Genomic DNA, 18,684 nt, shown 5'->3' on the forward strand with positions numbered 1-18,684 from the left:
AAGGCCAATACTTTTGTACTTTTATTCAAGTAGAAGTCTAAAGGGAGGACTTCTACTTGTACTGGAGTAATGTTTTACCTTGGGTATCTGTACTTTTAATGAAGTGCGTGGTTTGTGTTAGGGATGCAAATGATTAATCGACTTTCGATTAATTGTCGATTAAGACGTTACTCGATCAAAATGTATTAATCACGATTAATCATTAGAGAGCGCTCCTGTATTAACTTGAACAGAGCGTAAGAACAAGAGGTGAACACGTGTCACGAAAGACCAGAGTGGAAAACAAAATGAAGCGGGCGAAAAGACGTGCGGTGTGGGACCATTTTGAAGCGTGTTCGGGAAACGAGGCAGAAACTGCGTAATCCAGAAAATCCCAAGGAGGGAAACTTTATTTTCCACGCAACTCAAACAATAGCACTGTTCTCTTCCCCTCCCCTGGCGCGCGCAGGTGCCGCTCTCCCAGTGTCACTAAAAGGGCCAAGTGCCTGTCTGTTAGGGAATTCGCTGCGAGGAGTAGTAGTCGCTACAATTTCAACATTGTTAATTTAGGCAAAGAAGTCAAATGTTCTGTGTGTAATGCGGTATTGAAGTACAACAGTTCCACTAGCTCACTCAATTATCATTTGAACACCATGCATGCAGCTGTCCTGCATATCACCAGTGCACCTGGTCAACCTAAAATCACAACTACACTGGGAAGGCGAGCGTTTTCGAAGCTCGCTACAAAAAAATACGAGTGAGCTAAAAACAAAGCTATCTACTGCTACTACTGTAGCCCTTACAACAGATTGTTGGACGGCTCTAACAACAGAAAGTTACATTACTGTGACGTGCCACTACACTGACGAGAACTGGCAGCTAAAATCTGCAGTGCTGATTACGACGAACATGTCGGATAGACACACCGCTGACAGTTTAACTGACAAGCTCAATGATGTTGTGGAAACTTGGGCACTCTCCGGTCGCGTTACAGCATGTGTTCACTACAAAGCTAGAAACATTGTCCAAACATGGGCTCAATAATATTCTGTTTGGCTCTCTATTTAATTTCTTCTTTTTTTTAAACATTTTTTTTAATGTCTAATGTTTCAAATTGAACTGAGCCAGTCCTTAATTTATTCCTTTTTTAAAATGAAAGAATGTATTTTGTTATACCATAAAAATTTCCTCATGCATAATTACTTGAGCAATATATAATATAATACAATATAATTATCATAATATAATATATACTTTTTGAACAAAGTGTTTTAACTACACTGCTCAAAAAAATTAAGGGAACACTTAAACAACACAATGTAACTCCAAGTCATCCACACTTCGTGTTCAGATAGGAAGCAACACTGATTGTGAATCAGTTTCAACTGCTCTTGTGCAAATGGAACAGACAACATGTAGAAATGAGAGATTTTCAACTGATTTCAAAGATTTTTATTAATTGAGATCTAGGATGTGTTATTTTAGTGTTCCCTTAATTTTTTTGAGCAGTATATTTAGCTGATATTTTTAAAAGCCCTATTGAAACACTGAAATTCAGGTGAAAAACGCCGCTTATCGATTAATCGAAAGTCGATCGATAAGATCAGTCAACTAACGATTAATGAATTAATCGATAATTTGCATCCCTAGTTTGTGTACTTCGTCCAATACTGATTATGACAGACCTTCACAGCAGACTATACTCTGAACACTCTAACACATGGTAGTAGTGTTCTCCACTCTGAACACTCAAACACATGGTAGTAGTGTTTTGCATGTTGCGTGTGTGGCTTTGGCTGCTGTGTGTAGTGTGGAGTGGGGATTGTGGAGTGGGGATTGTGAAGTGGGGATTGTGGAGTAGGGAGTGTGGAGTAGGGATTGTGGAGTAGGGAGTGTGGAGTGGGGATTGTGGAGTAAGGAGTGTGGAGTAAGGAGTGTGGAGTGGGGATTGTATAGTGGGGATTGTGGAGTGGGGATTGTGGAGGTGGCAGTGCTGGTCCGTACCTTCTGGGCCATGTTCTCTGCCTCCTCTGTGTTCTCCATGCTCTTCTCGTACGACTTCCCCACTTTGGCCACAAAATCCTTCACTGTTTCACACAGGATCCTGGTGGAGAGAGCAGAGGCAGGTTCCTTCTTCCCTCCCTGGTTCTGCTAGCCTTGCGTGTGCTCAGAAGGATGGTACAGCGTTGGAAAACTCACTTTGCTGAGGAAATGACCACAGAGTGCTTATCCGAGTTGAGAATCTTTGTGAGATGAGCAGCAACAGAATCTTCATAATCTGTTATCTGAAACTGAAGCCACACAGAAATCACTGCAGGTAGGCATGCTTAAAATGTCTAAGTAGCAGTTTCCATAAACTGCTACATAAACTGTGTGGCATCTTCTGACTGTAAATTTGATCAGTCACTTGAGACTGCATGTAGATGTTGGTGTGTGTTGGAGCTACCTGGCAGTCGTCCGTCTCCTCGGGTGTAGCAGGGCAGCTGTGCTTGGGAGGTATTTTAATTTCATACGTCATTATGCTCCACCTGTGAAGAGCAGAAAGCAGCTGCATGTTCACCCAGCATTGCTAAACCTCCCACATGGCGGGACAGCACCAGGCCAGCACCCCACCCACTCAATTGCATTTAGCTGCAAATATTTCATTTGGGTTTGCGACAAAAAGAACGTAACACCTGCAATGTGGAACAAGTAGTGTGTGCAGCAAAACCTGATGGTCTCAGCATGTGGTTGTGAGCCAGGCTTTCTGCAGAGCACTTTTGACAACATCATCAAATACCTACAGACTCCTCAAAAGCTCTTACACAGGTAAATATGCAGTACAGACACATCATTACACAGCCAAACATCCTGAGCGTGATGCTGATACACCTGCACCACCTTCACTTGTTCATTGCATTCTCCCTAATAAACCTATTTACCTTCTTTACAGAGCATTGGTGCACTACCCTGACGGAATGTTTTAGGTCTGAGGTCGCTCTACCTGTCCAGCATCTTAGTGCTGGCTCGCTCCAGTTTGGCCAGGATCTGTGGCAGCTGCGTGTCATCATCACACGACGGTCCCCAGCCAAGGACGCGTGCCAGGTCATTCCCCGTGCCCAGAGGCAGTACGCCCAGCTGGCACTGCAGAGAGAAGCACACGTGCAGCACACGTTCAGAACACGCTCAGCACACGCTCAGAACACGCTCAGCACACGCTCAGCACACGCTCAGCAGATGCGCAGCACACGCTCAGCACACGCTCAGAACATGCTCAGCACATGCTCAGCACATGCTCAAAACACGCTCACCACATGCTCAGCAGATGTGCAACACACGCTCAGAACACGCTCAGTACTCGCTCAGCACACGCTTAACACAGACTCAGAATGCGCTTAGCACACGCTCAGAACACACTCAGCATGCACTTAGCACACACATGTTCAGCACACAGTCTTATCAGCAGTCAGAATAACACCAGGGGCAGTGAAGCACCTGCTTGTGAAGATTGAGCTTATCGATTTCAGACAGGACCCAGCCAACGCTGCCATCTCCACCGCACACAAGGATTCGGAAGTTGTCAAATTTTTGAAATAAACGCAGCCTGTGGAATGAAGGCAAAAACCAAATTGCACGTCATGAAGAAAACCACCTCACACTGAGCCTTCATGCAAGCAGCTCTAAATTAATCCATCTCTAGTATGACATTACAAGGTCCTTGTGTTTAACAGCATTTGTAATAGTTCAGTAAATAAATGGGTTGAGAATTACAGACTGGTGTGGCTCACCCTAGATGAGGGCCACCGTTGACAAGGTCAAAGACCTGGGCGGGATTTAGTAGCTGTTTGAAGCGGCGCAGGAACTTTACTCCCTGGTTATCTCCACTTTTGGAGTTGACAAACACTAAGAGTGGGCTGGCACAAGAAGGGGGGCACGTAGCTTTCCAAAAGCCTGAACAAAATCAGAAAACAATCTTGAGTTCACACTTCAAACAGAACATTTTCAGAAGGGGACTGGATGTTTTTTTTTTTTATGTTGCTTGGAAACATGGAAAAATGTTCTTGCAAGTGTGACTCACTGTGGGATTTTTTTTAATGCATATTTTTACATTTTTGCACTTTGCAGATTGGAGATAAATGCAAGAGCCAAGAATATCAGCATCTTTAAAAAAGAAAGAGTCTGAGTCACATCACCAAGAGTGTGTGGGAGTGCTGAAGGACTCCAGGGCCCCAGCTCTCAGACTCTCTGCAGTCAGGACCCTGGCTAATAGCTTAGTCTGCACACTTTCAATTAGGATGTTAAACAGACACACACTCCCAAGGAATTTCAATGAATCAAGACTAAACAATAAATTAATCAAAACCTAGTGGGTCAGAAGACGCAACACGTTTAGATGGACCTGCCTCTCTGGTCTTGACTGGATGTGTGTATGCATGCTCTCATGTAAAGCATTCATTCCCATTCCCAGTGGTGCATGGGCTGGACAGTGTGGAGGTATGGGGCAGGGACAGTGTGGATGTTTGAGGCAGGGACAGTGTGTGAGGCAGGGACAGTGTGGATGTGTGAGACAGGGACAATGTGGATGTGTGAGACAGGGACATTGTGGATGTGTGAGGCAGAGACAGTGTGGATGTGTGGGGCTGGACAGTGTGGATGTGTGAGGCAGGGACAGTGTGGATGTGTGGGGCTGGACAGTGTGGATGTGTGAGGCAGGGACAGTGTGGATGTGTGAGGCAGGGACAGTGTGTGAGGCAGGGACAGTGTGGATGTGTGAGGCTGGGACAGTGTGGATGTGTGGGGCAGGGACAGTGTGTGAGGTAGGGACAGTGTGGATGTCACACACTCTCACTCTCTCTCTTCCATCACCCTCTGCTCTCTCTCTCTGTCCCTCTCTTAGCAGAAAGAGAGTGAGTCACGATGCCCTGGAATTTGCCAAAGGCAATTAAGACCCATGGGCTCCTCCTCAGTGTTGAGCTAGGGATCCCTTTCAGACTGGGGAAGTGTATACACACACACACACACACACACACACACACACACACACACACACACACAGACACACACACACACATACATACCCACACACACACAGACACACACACACACACATACATACCCACACACACACACACAGATCCTCCCTCATGTTCTCCCTTCATTCTCCTGACTGCAGCAGCCCACAAAAGCAATCTAGTAATCTATTGTTATCAGACTAGAACATCACACTTATTGATTTCCACTGCATTTGTGTCTGGCCCCAGCTAATCTTCAGTTCCCATACACACTTCTCCAATTAGAGTGCGAGCCTCTGAAGTCTCCCCTCAGGGCCTCGGGCTCAGATCAATGTAGGATATTGTCACACAAGCCTGAACCTGCACACATTCTAACATGGAGTAGCCGACACCTCAGTGCACCTCACGCTATTAATAGTGTTTCATAGCACTGGTGGGAGTCACTCTGCTCCAAATAGCTTTTTTGCCATTACAGTTTTTGACGACTGCTAACATGCGTTTGTCCAATCTGTAGTCACATTTTCAAAACTCTAAACACATTGAACACAACATCAGTCTTTAGTGGCTATACTATTAGTTCAATTCATGTTGTTATGGCACAAAATGCAGTCACTTTACATGTTTTTATAATGCTTAAATTTTCTATACACACAAGGTTATCCAATAACAAAATTCTGGATCATTTTTGCCTTATTTACAATTGCTTGCACACAGCATGTCAAAAATGAAAACCTAAGGTTCAAAACCTTAAATACTGTATAAGGGCGTACTCACACTAGGGTCTGTGATCCGGGCCCGGGCACGGTTCCCTGCCGAAGCACGGTTCGTTTGGCTAGTGTGATCACTCCAACCGTGCTCGGGCCCGCTTGAAGAGGTGGGCCAGGGCACGATTCATGTGGACTCGGGCACGGTTCGCTTCTAGTGTGAGCGCTATCCGTGCCCGGGTTCGCTTGGTGCTTCGTCTGATTGGTTCATTTCGCTGGAACTCAAACATGACGTCAGTGGTCCGACGCTCACGTTAAACAGTCATGGCGGCAAAGCGATTAGCAGACAATCGTTGTGTTAAATTACCGATAAATCTGTGCTTGCACCGTGTTTCTGCACTCCCAAAACGACTCAAAAAATACAATAAAAAGAGAATCGTGAACTCCATAGTGTTGTGCGAGCGCACTTTTATTCCAAATAAAGTCACGTTGTGATGACGTAAGCGTGCTCGGGCCGGCTTGATGAAGCCAGTGTGAGTGCAGGCCAGAGGGGGAGTGGGGAGGGGGGAGAGTACGCCCTAAAATGCAAAGTTCTGCAAAAACAAATGCAGCTGAAAAGCTATTACTGTAATACATGTTTTTTGCACATATAGATCAATGAAATTACAGTTTTTGACGACTGCTAACGTGCATTTCCCAATACTTGTGATATATTGTCAAAACTCTAAACACAGCAACACATTGACCTCACACAAATAGCCAAATAGTTAATATCGTGTTCAAAAGCGCATTTTTCTTAACTAAATAGCAACTCTGCATTTCACAATGCAAACAACTTTGTTAAAACACAGCAAACCTGGTTCAGTATCCAATCATTCTATCAAACACTAGCACATATTCTCTTTTCGAGATGAACATAGTCAATCACTGCACAACCACTGTAAAAAAAACGAACTAACATTTGATGGCAATACAGAAACAGTATTACATGTAATATTTTACCCTCTCCCAGCAAACAACAGACATTTTACAGTAACATCTGTTGTTTTCTTAGTCAGTTCATTTTTACTGTAATCCGCTTCATTTGGACTTTTTTTTCAAATGTGTGCATTTTTGGCAACATACTGTCTACACAATGAGTGATATTTACTGTTAGGTACTATATGGAATGTAGATTAGACAAAAAAGGAGTCAGTAACAGTTTTGCAGTAAAGGGTATATTTTACTGTATTAGGGACATTACTGTAAATTGTGGCCTAACCCAAAAAATAATTATCGTAATTGTAAACATAATTAGCCATGGTCCCATATGTGTAAAAATACACATATACAAAAAAAGCCACACAAGGGGGAAAAACAGAATACAAAGCTGAACAGTCTGGTCTAATCTAAACGGTCTGCAGCAGTTGGCCACATTTTCATCCACATCACATCTGATGTTGGCCCTTGCCATGGACCTGGGAAAGAAAAGCTTGGTATGCCTTATTCACCCCTGGCAGTCTTCAGCTGAAATGTCTCTGCAGCCGGGATCCATGGCATGCAGCAGGGACATTTGGTCATGGGGCCGATGATCATACACCTTCCACCTCCAGACTGAAAAAAAGTTCCTTAGTGGTGTTGAGGAAAGGCGAGATGGGCGGGAGGAAAAGGGACATCACACTTGGGTGGTCTATAAACCAGTTTGTAATGACATGAGAATGACAAATGTTTTTTTACAGTGGTTGTGCAGTGATTGACTATGTTCATCTCGAATAGAGAATCTGTGCTAGTGTTTGAAAGAATGATTGGATACTGAACCAGGTTTGCTGTGTTTTAACAAAGTTGGTGTATAAAGAGAAAACTTTGTTTGCGTTGTGAAATGCAGAGTTGTTATTTAGATAAGAAAATGCGTTTTGAATACAATATTAACTATTTGGCTATTTGTGTGAGGTCAATGTGTTGCTGTGTTTAGAGTTTTGACAATGTATCACAAGTATTGGGAAACGCATGTTAGCAGTCGTCAAAAACTGTAATAAAGAGCAGGATGCAATTTCCTGGAAACAAGCCCATCCCTGCACCCCGCCTCCTGAAGCAGTGCACGTTGGACGGTAGTGCACGTTGGACGGTAGTGCACGTTGGGAGGCTGCCAGTGTTTGCTTTATTCTGAATTTTCCGAGCTTGTGCCATTATGTTTACTTGTGCAGAGAACAGATTTGCTTGGAAGAAGAGAAAGTAACTTTCCACATGGCGTGGGCACACAAGATTTCACTGCACACCACACAGAGTCATGGCAAAGCTGAGGACTCAATCCTTTACCTCCCAGATTCAATCACAACAGCTCAAATTCACAGGAACAAGAATTTATCCATACTTCCATACTTAGCAAATAAAATAAGCTACAAGCTACAAGAGTACACCGGCCCGGCGTCGTGATCTAGCCGGCTTGTGTTTCCAGGAGCACGGGTACGACAGGTAGTTTATGGCTAGTATCTCTGCAGGAATAGCAGCGACCTTGGCTTCATTGGCTGCTCGTGGCTTTTATTATACTCTAAAATAATGCACATGTGAATAAAGTTATTTATAGGAGTTGGCCTTACCACAGTTGCAACGAAATGTTCAGTTAAGGGAGCAGTAAGGGGTGGGAGGTGTAAAACTGGGGCACAGTATTGGCACACAGTCCGTGAGGAAGACCATGCAGGCGCCAGGGTGCCTACCGTCAGAGTCAATGCTGTTGAGTGCGGTGGGGGGGATGATGGACACTTTGCACTGGCCCAGAGGACACTTGCGTGGGTAAAGGTCCATGCAGGCTGTGTGCACCTGTTAAAGCAAAGGGCATTAACACTCAGCTCCAGTGAACCGTGATCATCTGGATGAGTGGCGTCCTAGTCGGCTATGAGCTCCTCACCATGGCTTTACACCACAGGCAGCGCCAGTCTTGAAGACGCAGCACACTGCCGCAGGTCTTATCACACACCGCGCACCTCGCGCTGACGGGCAGGTTGCCTTCCAGCCACTGGTGGGGCATCGCGACCTGGAGAAACACAAGCGGCTTAGAGGGACACTGAACACCACCCCTCCTGTAGTCTCTCCAGCCTCTGAACCCCACCCCTCCTATAGTCTCTACAGCTGCTGAACACCACCACTACTATAGTCTCTCCAGCCTCTGAACACCACACCTCCTGTAGTCTCTCCATCCTTGGAACCCCACCCCTCCTATAGTCTCTCCAGCCTCTGAACACCACCCCTCCTATAGTCTCTCCAGCCTCTGAACACCACCCCTCCTATAGTCTCTCCAGCCCCTGAACCCCACCCCTCCTATAGTCTCTCCAGCCTCTGAACACCACCCCTCCTATAGTCTCTCCAGCCTCTGAACACCACCCCTCCTATAGTCTCTCCAGCCCCTGAACACCACCCCTCCTATAGTCTCTCCAGCCTCTGAACACCACCCCTCCTATAGTCTCTCCAGCCCCTGAACACCACCCCTCCTATAGTCTCTCCAGCCTCTGAACACCACCCCTCCTATAGTCTCTCCAGCCCCTGAACACCACCCCTCCTATAGTCTCTCCAGCCTCTGAACACCACCACTACTACAGTCTCTCCAGCGTCTGAACACCACCCCTCCTATAGTCTCTCCAGCTGCTGAACACCACCACTACTATAGTCTCTCCAGCCTCAACCTCTCTTAGTAACAGCAGTTTCCACCATGAGTATGTTTGTCCTCAGACAGACTTTATTATGAACAAGTTGTGACTGCAGGCTTTTAGAGCTGTGACTTACCCCATCCTCATCCTCAATGATATCCTTCCCAACAGAGGCCAGTGTGGTCCATTTGCAGTTATTAGTGGCTCTGACAGCACACCTTTTGTGGGCTTTGAATTTACACACTGCAAAGGGAGAGAACACAACATTCCTGAGTCTTTCTGCTCTGAGGCCTTAAATAGTTGTGCAGTACTGTTCTTGCTTTCTATACAAAGGAAATCCAAAGAGGACCTTCACACTTTATGACAGAAACATGATATCAAACACCAGTCACATTGCTGGCCAAAACCAGATGAATGTCAAATGGCATATGAGCAATAAGCATAAGCTACAGCAACAGACAGAAACAACAACACTGTACAGACACACAGACATTTACACTCTCTGTATCACTACCCACAAGCCCGGTGTGGGTGAGGACCAATAAACTAATGGCTGAAAGCTCTTTGTTGATTTCCTCCACTAAATTGCATTGTGGATTTAATCAGATTTAGAATGTTCATCTGGCTGGGTCCATGATCAGAATTAAGTGGCTGATTGATCTGCAAATGTCTTCCACAGTATTACTGCCAAGTCCACCCACACAAATTGGACACTAAGACTTTTACAACACACACCCACACACACCCTTCATAATGAATGCAGATGATCTGTCTCACTTACTAGCACCATCCCAATCTGCACCCTCATTAATCTCTGGGGGCCTGTTTATACCATCAACATGTGCTTCATGCCTGCATCTATCTGGATATACACTGGCTGGATTCTGTTTACACTTCTGACTAAAATGTGTCCCTAGTGTGGCCAGATGAGATTTTATTTTGCTTTCCCCTGTAAAAAGTATATTTCTGTTTTACTGAATATGTAAATATATATTATTCTCATCTGCTACAACTATAATAATAATAATAATAATAATAATAATAATGAAAATCTGCTGGGCCACACAGACCTGCAGCGTTCTTGCTAATCATGCTAGCACAGAAACCTTCCTTAGCTCATCTCAGTGCCATTTCCTACACACACACACACACACACACACACACACACACACACACACACACACACGCGCACACACACGCGCACACACACACACACACACACACACACACACACACACACACACACACACACACACACACACACACACACACCTTCCAGCCTGATTGTTTCTACACACATGTGCCTTGACACTGGAAACAGAGCTCTGATCAATACAGCTAATGTCATCTTCAGAGCTGTTAGCAACCATTTATGGGCCGCTCAGTGATGTCCACAGGAACCAGCACGGCTTACGATGCTCAGCTAATGGACAGGATGCCTCTTTCAAATTATTTAGTGGGAAATGTCAAATCTGCCTCTTGTGTTGTGAACCTTGTTGCATGTGGGTCTTCACTGACTGGCTGAGGTAGGAGATGGAAACAGGAGTAGCTGAGGTCCAAAGCCACGGCATCTCCACCTTCACACATGCTGTGGCTCCTCCACAGTGCCCACAGCTGCACAGCAGTGGCCCCAGTCACAAGGCCAATGTTTGGGTCTGGAATTCATCTACAGCCACACAAACGGCACATGTCTGCAGCAGCTGTGCAGCCCAATGCTATCTCTTGACAAGCTCTGCTCCATGAAAAACCAACCAACCCCATCAGGCCAGCAGAGCAGCGGGGCAAGCAAACACTGACTGGAGGTCTATGCAGCACTGACTGGAAGTCTATGCAGCACTGACTGGAGGTCTATGCAACACTGACTGGAGGTCTATGCAGGCTTCTTCTGATTCAAGTGCTCTGGCATTTCCAAAATGACCAAAAGCAGACAAAATAAGATCATCAGCTGACAGTAGGGCCACACACACACACACACACTCACACACACTCACACACTCGCACACACGCACTCACACACACACACACACACACACACACACACACACACACACACACCCACAGGGACTGGCCACACCATTGTGCATGTTTCTGCATGTTTCTCCGTGGTGATTAAGAATAGCTCAGGCAACAAATTATGGTTGTTAGTGCTTTCTCAATCTAGCACAAAATGCACCATCTGATTCTGGCAAACACTAATTTAGTGTGCACAAACCACAGAGTTACTAAATACTGGTAATGTGCACCAGGCATTTTTCAGATGACATTGTATGGTTGACTGCTGAGTGTTTACATACTTTGGAAAGTTGAAAATAATATATAAAAATGCTTCACTCTATATGAAATTAAGTCAACAGTATGTTTGCACAATAATAGACTCTAGCTGGAATTAGTCCTGCTGATTTTTGGTCACAGAATGTGAAGCTATTTTTACTTCCTGGTTTTGCAAGAGCCAATGACAGGCAGAGGTGTTTAATGAGTACCATCTGCATATCTCTGAGTCTAATTAGCACTTTCATCTTTCCACATTTCAGCCCATTAACATAATGCATGATACTGGAGAAGGGTATTTTTAGGGTGAGTGCTTTAACCTGACTGTAGCTTCTTTGAGGTGTCTAGATGTATCAAGATAATACACATAGTCTTTACACTCTCTCACATGCACAAAAGGATTCAGAGGCTCACACATCCACCCACCCACAGTGAAGCTTCACTATGGCTCACTATTCCTCCTCCACAGCTCCCTGGTCTTTTCGTCTGTAGCGCATCTTGAATCTTTCAGTGAGCTCAGCTACAGATCTGCGAGCATAACCTGCTCCAAACCCCCACATGCCACTCTGGGAAGAGATCGTGAGGCGGGGTGTGAAGCGGGGCGTGAAGCGGGGGCATGAGGTGGGGTGTGAAGGCGGGGCGTGGAGGCGTGGCGTGGAGGAGGGGTGTGAGGTGTGGTGTGGAGGCGGGGCGTGGAAGAGGGGCATGGAGGAGGGGCGTGAGGCAAGGCGTGGAGGCGGGGCGTGGAGGAGGGGCGTGAGGCAAGGCGTGGAGGCGGGGCGTGGAGGAGGGGCGTGAGGCATGGCGTGGAGGCGGGGCGTGAGGTGGGGCGTGGAGGAGGGGCGTGAGGTGTGGCGTGGAGGCGGGGTGTGGAGGAGGGGCGTGAGGCTGGAGGTGAGGCAGCACCTACCTTCACAGGAGAGGCCGTGAGAGGTGACCCCTGAGAGGCTGTCGCGACACACGTTGCAGAAGGTGGGGCGGGCGTGGGAGCAGGCGTACCAGTTGTGCATCCCTGAGAAATGTTCCACATTAAACTGTGCCGTCTGACAAAGGAGAAGTTAAGACACATTGGCAGAACCAGGATAAGATTTTTCAGAGCCCCTGGAAAGAAAGGCACTTTCAACATAAGGCAAGCACCAACGGCAGTTCAAGGTGGCATGACACCCCTCCGCAGTGCAGCACCACCAACAGCCCACACACCACTGCACACGCCGCACACAGACGGACCCAGAGGTGTCGGTGTCACGCTATGGACAGCCGGACCGACTCGCTCTGATCCAGCAAAGTGTTTTCCTACAGGGAACGTGGGGCCCTGGGACCCGGCGTCACGGACATGGAGGCTTCTGATGTGACTTCATTAGCAAATAAAAGGAAGAGATTGTGGCCATTGGGCAGCTGCGAGGCTGCAGGCAGAGTTGAGCAGCTCAGGGTGGTACTGCAGAGCTAGGGCACTTATGTAATACTGTCCTTCCCCTTGTTTCCAAGGCAATATATATCCAATATTATTACCGTACAGTGTCAAAAATGACAATCACAGTCCATCAATAGGCTGAAAATTGAAGCAATTTTAATCATACTACAGAAATGTACAAAAATATATTTAGTTGTCATTGATATTTTATGCAATTTCTTCATTTTAGGATATATATTTTCAGCACCATAACTGATGATTTTTCAAATATGTAGAAACAGAGAAGAAAATCCAAGAGAACAGTGTAGAAGCAGATGTTTGTGGATGTGTAGATGAAGCATCTACATCAACACACACAGCCTAGAATGTGTTGAAATGGCTTAAACTTGAAATAGTCCAGTGTCGCTGTGACTGGTGAGTGTGTAGCACGACTATGTAGTGCATAGCCTACCAGCCGAACATCTGTTTAAAAGCAACATCAACACAGAGTGATGCACAGATCACACATGCAGCGCATAAGAATCACATAAGAAAAGGTTTCTGTCTATTAGTTATGACTCTCAGTTCATGAGTCCATTCAAAAGCAGAGAGTAAAACGCAGTAAGAGCCTTACCTCGTAATGCTCTCTGGACTGAACTGATTTCAAAGAACTGATCCAATCCTCCATCTCCTTCCTGTTCTCCGCACACAAGATCAGCCTTCGAAACGGAGTAATTACCTGCGAGGAGTGAGTGAGAGGATGACAGAGAGAGAGAGAGAGGGTGACAGAGAGAGAGAGAGAGAGAGAGAGAGAGAGAGAGAGAGAGAGAGAGAGAGAGAGAGAGAGAGAGAGAGAGAGAGAATGAGATCCAGAGAGAAGAACGCTTCACCCTCCTGCCTATCTGACTCTCATGGAGTGGGCTGAGGACAGGTCATTGCTTCTTCAGGATGAGAGCCAGGGTCCCTCCCCCACACTACACTAGCCACTCCCTATCCCAAAACAGCCCCTCCCCTACTCTACACTAGCTCCTCCCCTAGGCCACACTAGCCCTTCCCACTCAACACTAACTCCTCCCATACTTCACACAACCCCATCCTCAACCAAAAAACTAGAGCCTCCCATTCCCCATGCTACCCCATACCCCACACTACCCCTGCCATACTCAACAATATCCCTCCCATACCCCACACTACCCCTGCCATACATAGTCATGGCAGTCATGGCCTGGTGGTAGGGAACTGGTCTTGTGACCGGAGGGTCGTGGGTTCGATTCCCAGATGTGAGGCCATGACTGAGGTGCCCTTGAGCAAGGCACCTAAACCCAACTGCTCCCTGGGCGCTGGGCTAGGGCTGCCCACCACTCTGGGCATGTGTGCACCACAGCCCCCTAGTAATCACTAGTGTGTGTGTGTGTGTGTGTTCTAACTGCACAGATGGGTTAAAAGCAGAGGACAAATTTCAATTGCGGTGAAAAAAATCACAATTGACAAAATATGGCACATTTACACTACCCCTCCCATACCCCACGTTACCCCTGCCATACCCCACACTAGCTACTCCAGTAGTTCTTTCCTCTGCTCTGCTCCATCAACTGAGCTTGAGTGAGACTCAGACTGATAGGCGGAGCCTCTGTTCACGATGTCAGGAGCAGACCACCCTGTGCTACTAACATTCACATTATCTATTGATTATGCATCTTCAGCTCCTGCCTCACATGAGTAGGTGATCAGTGCTACGCCCACCTGAGGTGCGCAACAGTGTTTACTCAGCAACACGTGCTCCATGCAGGATAAAGGAAGAGGTGTTGTCCTCAGAAGAGAATCAGCTACGGCAGAGCAGAACTCCTCCAGCATACGCTGTCTGAGAACATCTTCCATATCAAAACAACAGCACTTCTACAAAACAGGGCTACCATTAGTCTGCAGCTTCAAAAAACATGCAGCATCCTTTTATGCATGAAATGAAGGTTCCAGTTCATTTATATTAACTCTCTGTGGCCTTTTATTGCACATTGACAAGTCTTTATAAATTGCCATTTTATTTTCATTTATTGTTGCAGGCTGTTTACATGATCAACAGCTGGTATCATGGATACAGCTCTGCAGCAAGTGTCATTTCTAAGTCAGTTTTAAAGAGTGGTGTGTGTGTGTGTGTGTGTGTGTGTGTGTGTGTGTGTGTGTGAGTGTGTGTGTGTGTGTGGGGGGGGGGGGGGGGGGTTAATTTCTAACATGTATGCACAGTATGCAGCTGATAAAACCCATCTGCTCATGTTAGAAGCGCCTCAGTCACGAGTTTTACATGTTTTCTTAAAATCTTCCATAACCATCTGGCTCATCAAGGGAATAAATAGTCTTTGCATCATTAGCTACTGCAGAATTGTCTCATTAGAAAAGCGGAGCGTTTATAACAAACCGAACCTCAGTGCTTTTACGTCCTAAACAATAACATTTATCTTGCAAAGAAAACGCCTCGTTACTCTAACAAGGATTTGAGGTGGTTGTCGCTCAGTGTTTGGTTCATGGGGTGAATTACAGGAGCGCAGAGGAGCGGCACAGATCTGCTTCAGGCTTCATAGACAGTAACAAAGGCCATGAGAGAACAGTAGACAAGGGACAAGAAAGCGGCACGACCGCTACATACATATAGAGAGTGATAAAAGAGAGAAATAAACCCTAAGCATGGCTATCTTGAGTGTCCGCACAAAAGCAGCTTGCTAGGTCTGGTCTGGTCTGGTGTGGTCTGGTCTGGTCTGGTCTGGTGTTTTGTGGTATGGTGTGGTTAGGTCTGGCTCGTTCCAGCCCTCCCCAACGGTACTGGGGTTCAACACCTCACCATAATAAAAATGGAAAAGTTTTAAAACAAATGCAGGAAAGAGATATTCAACCTGTCCCGTCTTTGTTTAAGGCAAAAATATGGGTTCAATTTTTTTTACCGAATTGCCGGGAAGACCGAACTTGACACAATGAAGCTCAAGAATTTTGGTAACACAACAAAAAGCATTTTATTTTACCAAAGCACTTTATTTTTGTTAATTAAATGTGAAAGACACTTTATTTTCTGTATTTGTCATTCTGTCTTGCAAAGCAGACTGTAGTAGATCATGCAGATTTTATAGACTGAAACAGAAATTTTTATAAATCATATCATTTTTTAAATCGAAAATCGTTTCGAATCGAAAATCGATTTTGAATCAAATTGAGGCCCCAAAATCAGAATCGAATCGTGAGATAGTAAACGATTCCCACCTCTAATTGATATACAAACTCTGTATCAGTACAAATTCTTAAACTTGCAATATTTTAAGAAGGGCTCCCGAGGTTTTTTCCTAATCCCCACCATCATAAGGAGTTTTTCCTTGCCACTGTCGCCTCTGGCTTGCTCATTAGGGATCTGGACCCATACAATTGTAAAGTTGCTTTGTGACAACATGTGTTGTAAAAAAGCGCTATAGATATAATTCTGACTTTGACCATAAATACCACTATTTGCATTTAATGTAGGAGCATTTTTACTATTATGTTTTTAAAATATTTGTTTGCAGTGTAAGAACAGCAACTTCAGCAACTTCTTTAGAAAAGACATTTGGTTAAAGGGAGATAAAATCTTGCCAGCATTGACCAGTACCCAATGAGTCTCTGGTTAGTTCTCTGATGGGGCAAGACATCGGAATCTGTAAAAGCCTTCTTTGAACATACCAGCTGAGGCCAGTCTGAAGGTCTGCTTCTATGTATGGGATCAGTGGCTCCTCACTGCCTTGTAAATGACAGGAGGTGTATAATGGGGCTTCAGCAGAAGAGTGGAGTGGAGATGTGAAGCTGTGTGGATCAGGCGTGTTTCATGCTGTTTATTTGTACCTTCTCCAGAGATACTTCAAACTTCAACAAGATGCCCTAACGTTAAAGACACTGGACTCAGTGACACTGTGTATGCTTAACTAAAGGATCAAGAAAAATGGTCATAAGTACAAGGCATCAAATTTGATTTGAATACTAATAGCACTTCTTCTTAACATTACAGATATAACCCTTGTATAGTGTTTCACTGCAACAAGCATGGATCATCCCTAACAGTTTCAGCAATTGCATTAGCGTTCTTCTCCCTCCATTATACGATTGTGGAAGAGTCCCAGTCAACCACTGACTCTAAAAGCCTCTTCAAAACCTCTAGTGAAAGATGTAAGTAGTCCTCAAAGTGCTTTGCGCTTCCTCCTGTGGTTTTCCACTGCGACTCAAAGTTACATTAACGCAGGGTTCAGGCAGTCAAGCAAAGAGGTGCAGCCCAAACGGCTCAGCAAGATGGGGGCAAAGCCTTTTTCTTTTTTTGCTACAGTGACTAAGTTGACAGTGAGCAGCACCAGTATTCACTGGAAGGTAAAGGGGTGTGGGGGAGGGGGGTGACTCTAGTCACTGGTGTCAGGGAAAAGGCAAATTTTCCTTCGATAATCAATACGGAAGGACCAGTAGAAGATATACAGGCTACACAGCATTACACAGCATCCTGATAGTACACCGTGAGCTGCTTAAGCCTGCATAAATATTAATGTATACTATATCAACATTCAGCTCAGTGTTTACTAGGATCAATTACTTAAACTAAAGTAATGCATTAAAATGTTTTTTTTGTCAGCCAAAGATGACTTCAGTTCACATATATGTTTATTTATTAAATGGAAGTTAAATGGGTTCTGTCTGTAGTCCAAGAAGAGACACTGGGACATTGCTTGTTAAAACCTGTTAAGTCAAATTTGTTTTTGTTTTTGTTACCTCAAAAAAGTTTTTTGCAAAGAGTTATTTGATTGGCAGCACCAACTATACAACTTAATGTATTTTTATGTTACACTTAAAAGTGTCGTGTTTCAGAATTCTACTTTTCTAAGGGACATATATTCTACTTTTCTAAGGGACATATATCCCAGCTGTGACGCTCGCAGAAAGGAGGCACGACGAGCGTCTCAAGGTGCAACACACAACGTTTATTAACGTACACACGAAAAGCCCAGCACATACGGTGCAAGCACGCTAACGCATCTGCTTGCACAGGCATGAACTTTAGACAAAGACGAGCACACGACACTGCGCGAACGCACATTAAATAGGTGAGTTACACAGACCCACGTGACCTCGAGACAAGGCACAGGTGTAACAAACGAACACGCTCACAAACAACCCACACCCACGGAAGTACAAACATGGACATAACAGCACGCAGACGACGTCATGACACGCCCACAGGGAAGGGTCCGGAGCTGTCACCGTGACAGAACCCTCCGCCAGGGGCTCGCTACTCCCGGAGTGTCCCGCGCAGCTGGGAAGCCCCGAACCAACACCGACGGGGCAGGTCCGGAGCCGCCGGGATCACGAGCCTCCGAGAGCCGTCACCCCCGACGGCGGGAACCGCCGCGAACAGCTCTAGCACACCCTCCCTGGGAAGACAGGGGAGAAAACATTAAACAATGGCACGCTGACAAACACACACACTGGCACATGAAACACAAGAGGAACGAACGGGAAAAGGAAATTAGGGAGACACAGGGGAATAGACAAACATATAGGCACACACACATTCATCCCCGGAACCAGGCCTCCCGCCTTGTGCGACGCCTGTAGCGGCGAGAAAGCCCCGGGGGCTGGAGATGCCGCAGGCGGCGGTACTCCTCCCGCCTGTTCCGCCCGCTCGCCGCCGAGAGCCGCGCGGCTGGCGGACGCGCTGGGTGTAGCGCGACCAATAGCCT

General features: G+C 45.9%; 1 protein-coding gene across 6 annotated transcripts in view; it reads right to left on the bottom strand.

Moving 5' to 3' along the window:
- The window catches only part of dgkh (diacylglycerol kinase, eta), a 109,530-nt gene that overhangs the window by 46,066 nt on the left and 44,780 nt on the right, over positions 1 to 18,684 (bottom strand). For 5 of the 6 annotated variants that reach the window (XM_076985310.1, XM_076985311.1, XM_076985309.1 and 2 more), the window contains 11 exons: positions 13,587 to 13,691; positions 12,473 to 12,605; positions 9,431 to 9,537; positions 8,559 to 8,684; positions 8,368 to 8,470; positions 3,747 to 3,909; positions 3,454 to 3,562; positions 2,963 to 3,102; positions 2,426 to 2,507; positions 2,179 to 2,270; positions 1,984 to 2,083 (listed from right to left, as the gene is read on the bottom strand). In XM_076985310.1, the coding sequence (XP_076841425.1) occupies positions 1,984 to 2,083; positions 2,179 to 2,270; positions 2,426 to 2,507; positions 2,963 to 3,102; positions 3,454 to 3,562; positions 3,747 to 3,909; positions 8,368 to 8,470; positions 8,559 to 8,684; positions 9,431 to 9,537; positions 12,473 to 12,605; positions 13,587 to 13,691 (1,260 nt within the window). The remainder of the gene's footprint in view (positions 1 to 1,983; positions 2,084 to 2,178; positions 2,271 to 2,425; positions 2,508 to 2,962; positions 3,103 to 3,453; positions 3,563 to 3,746; positions 3,910 to 8,367; positions 8,471 to 8,558; positions 8,685 to 9,430; positions 9,538 to 12,472; positions 12,606 to 13,586; positions 13,692 to 18,684) is intronic. The other variant, XM_076985315.1, reaches the window with a different exon arrangement.

This window comes from Brachyhypopomus gauderio, unplaced genomic scaffold (genome assembly GCF_052324685.1).
Source record: "Brachyhypopomus gauderio isolate BG-103 unplaced genomic scaffold, BGAUD_0.2 sc40, whole genome shotgun sequence".
Taxonomy (NCBI): Eukaryota; Metazoa; Chordata; class Actinopteri; order Gymnotiformes; family Hypopomidae; genus Brachyhypopomus; species Brachyhypopomus gauderio.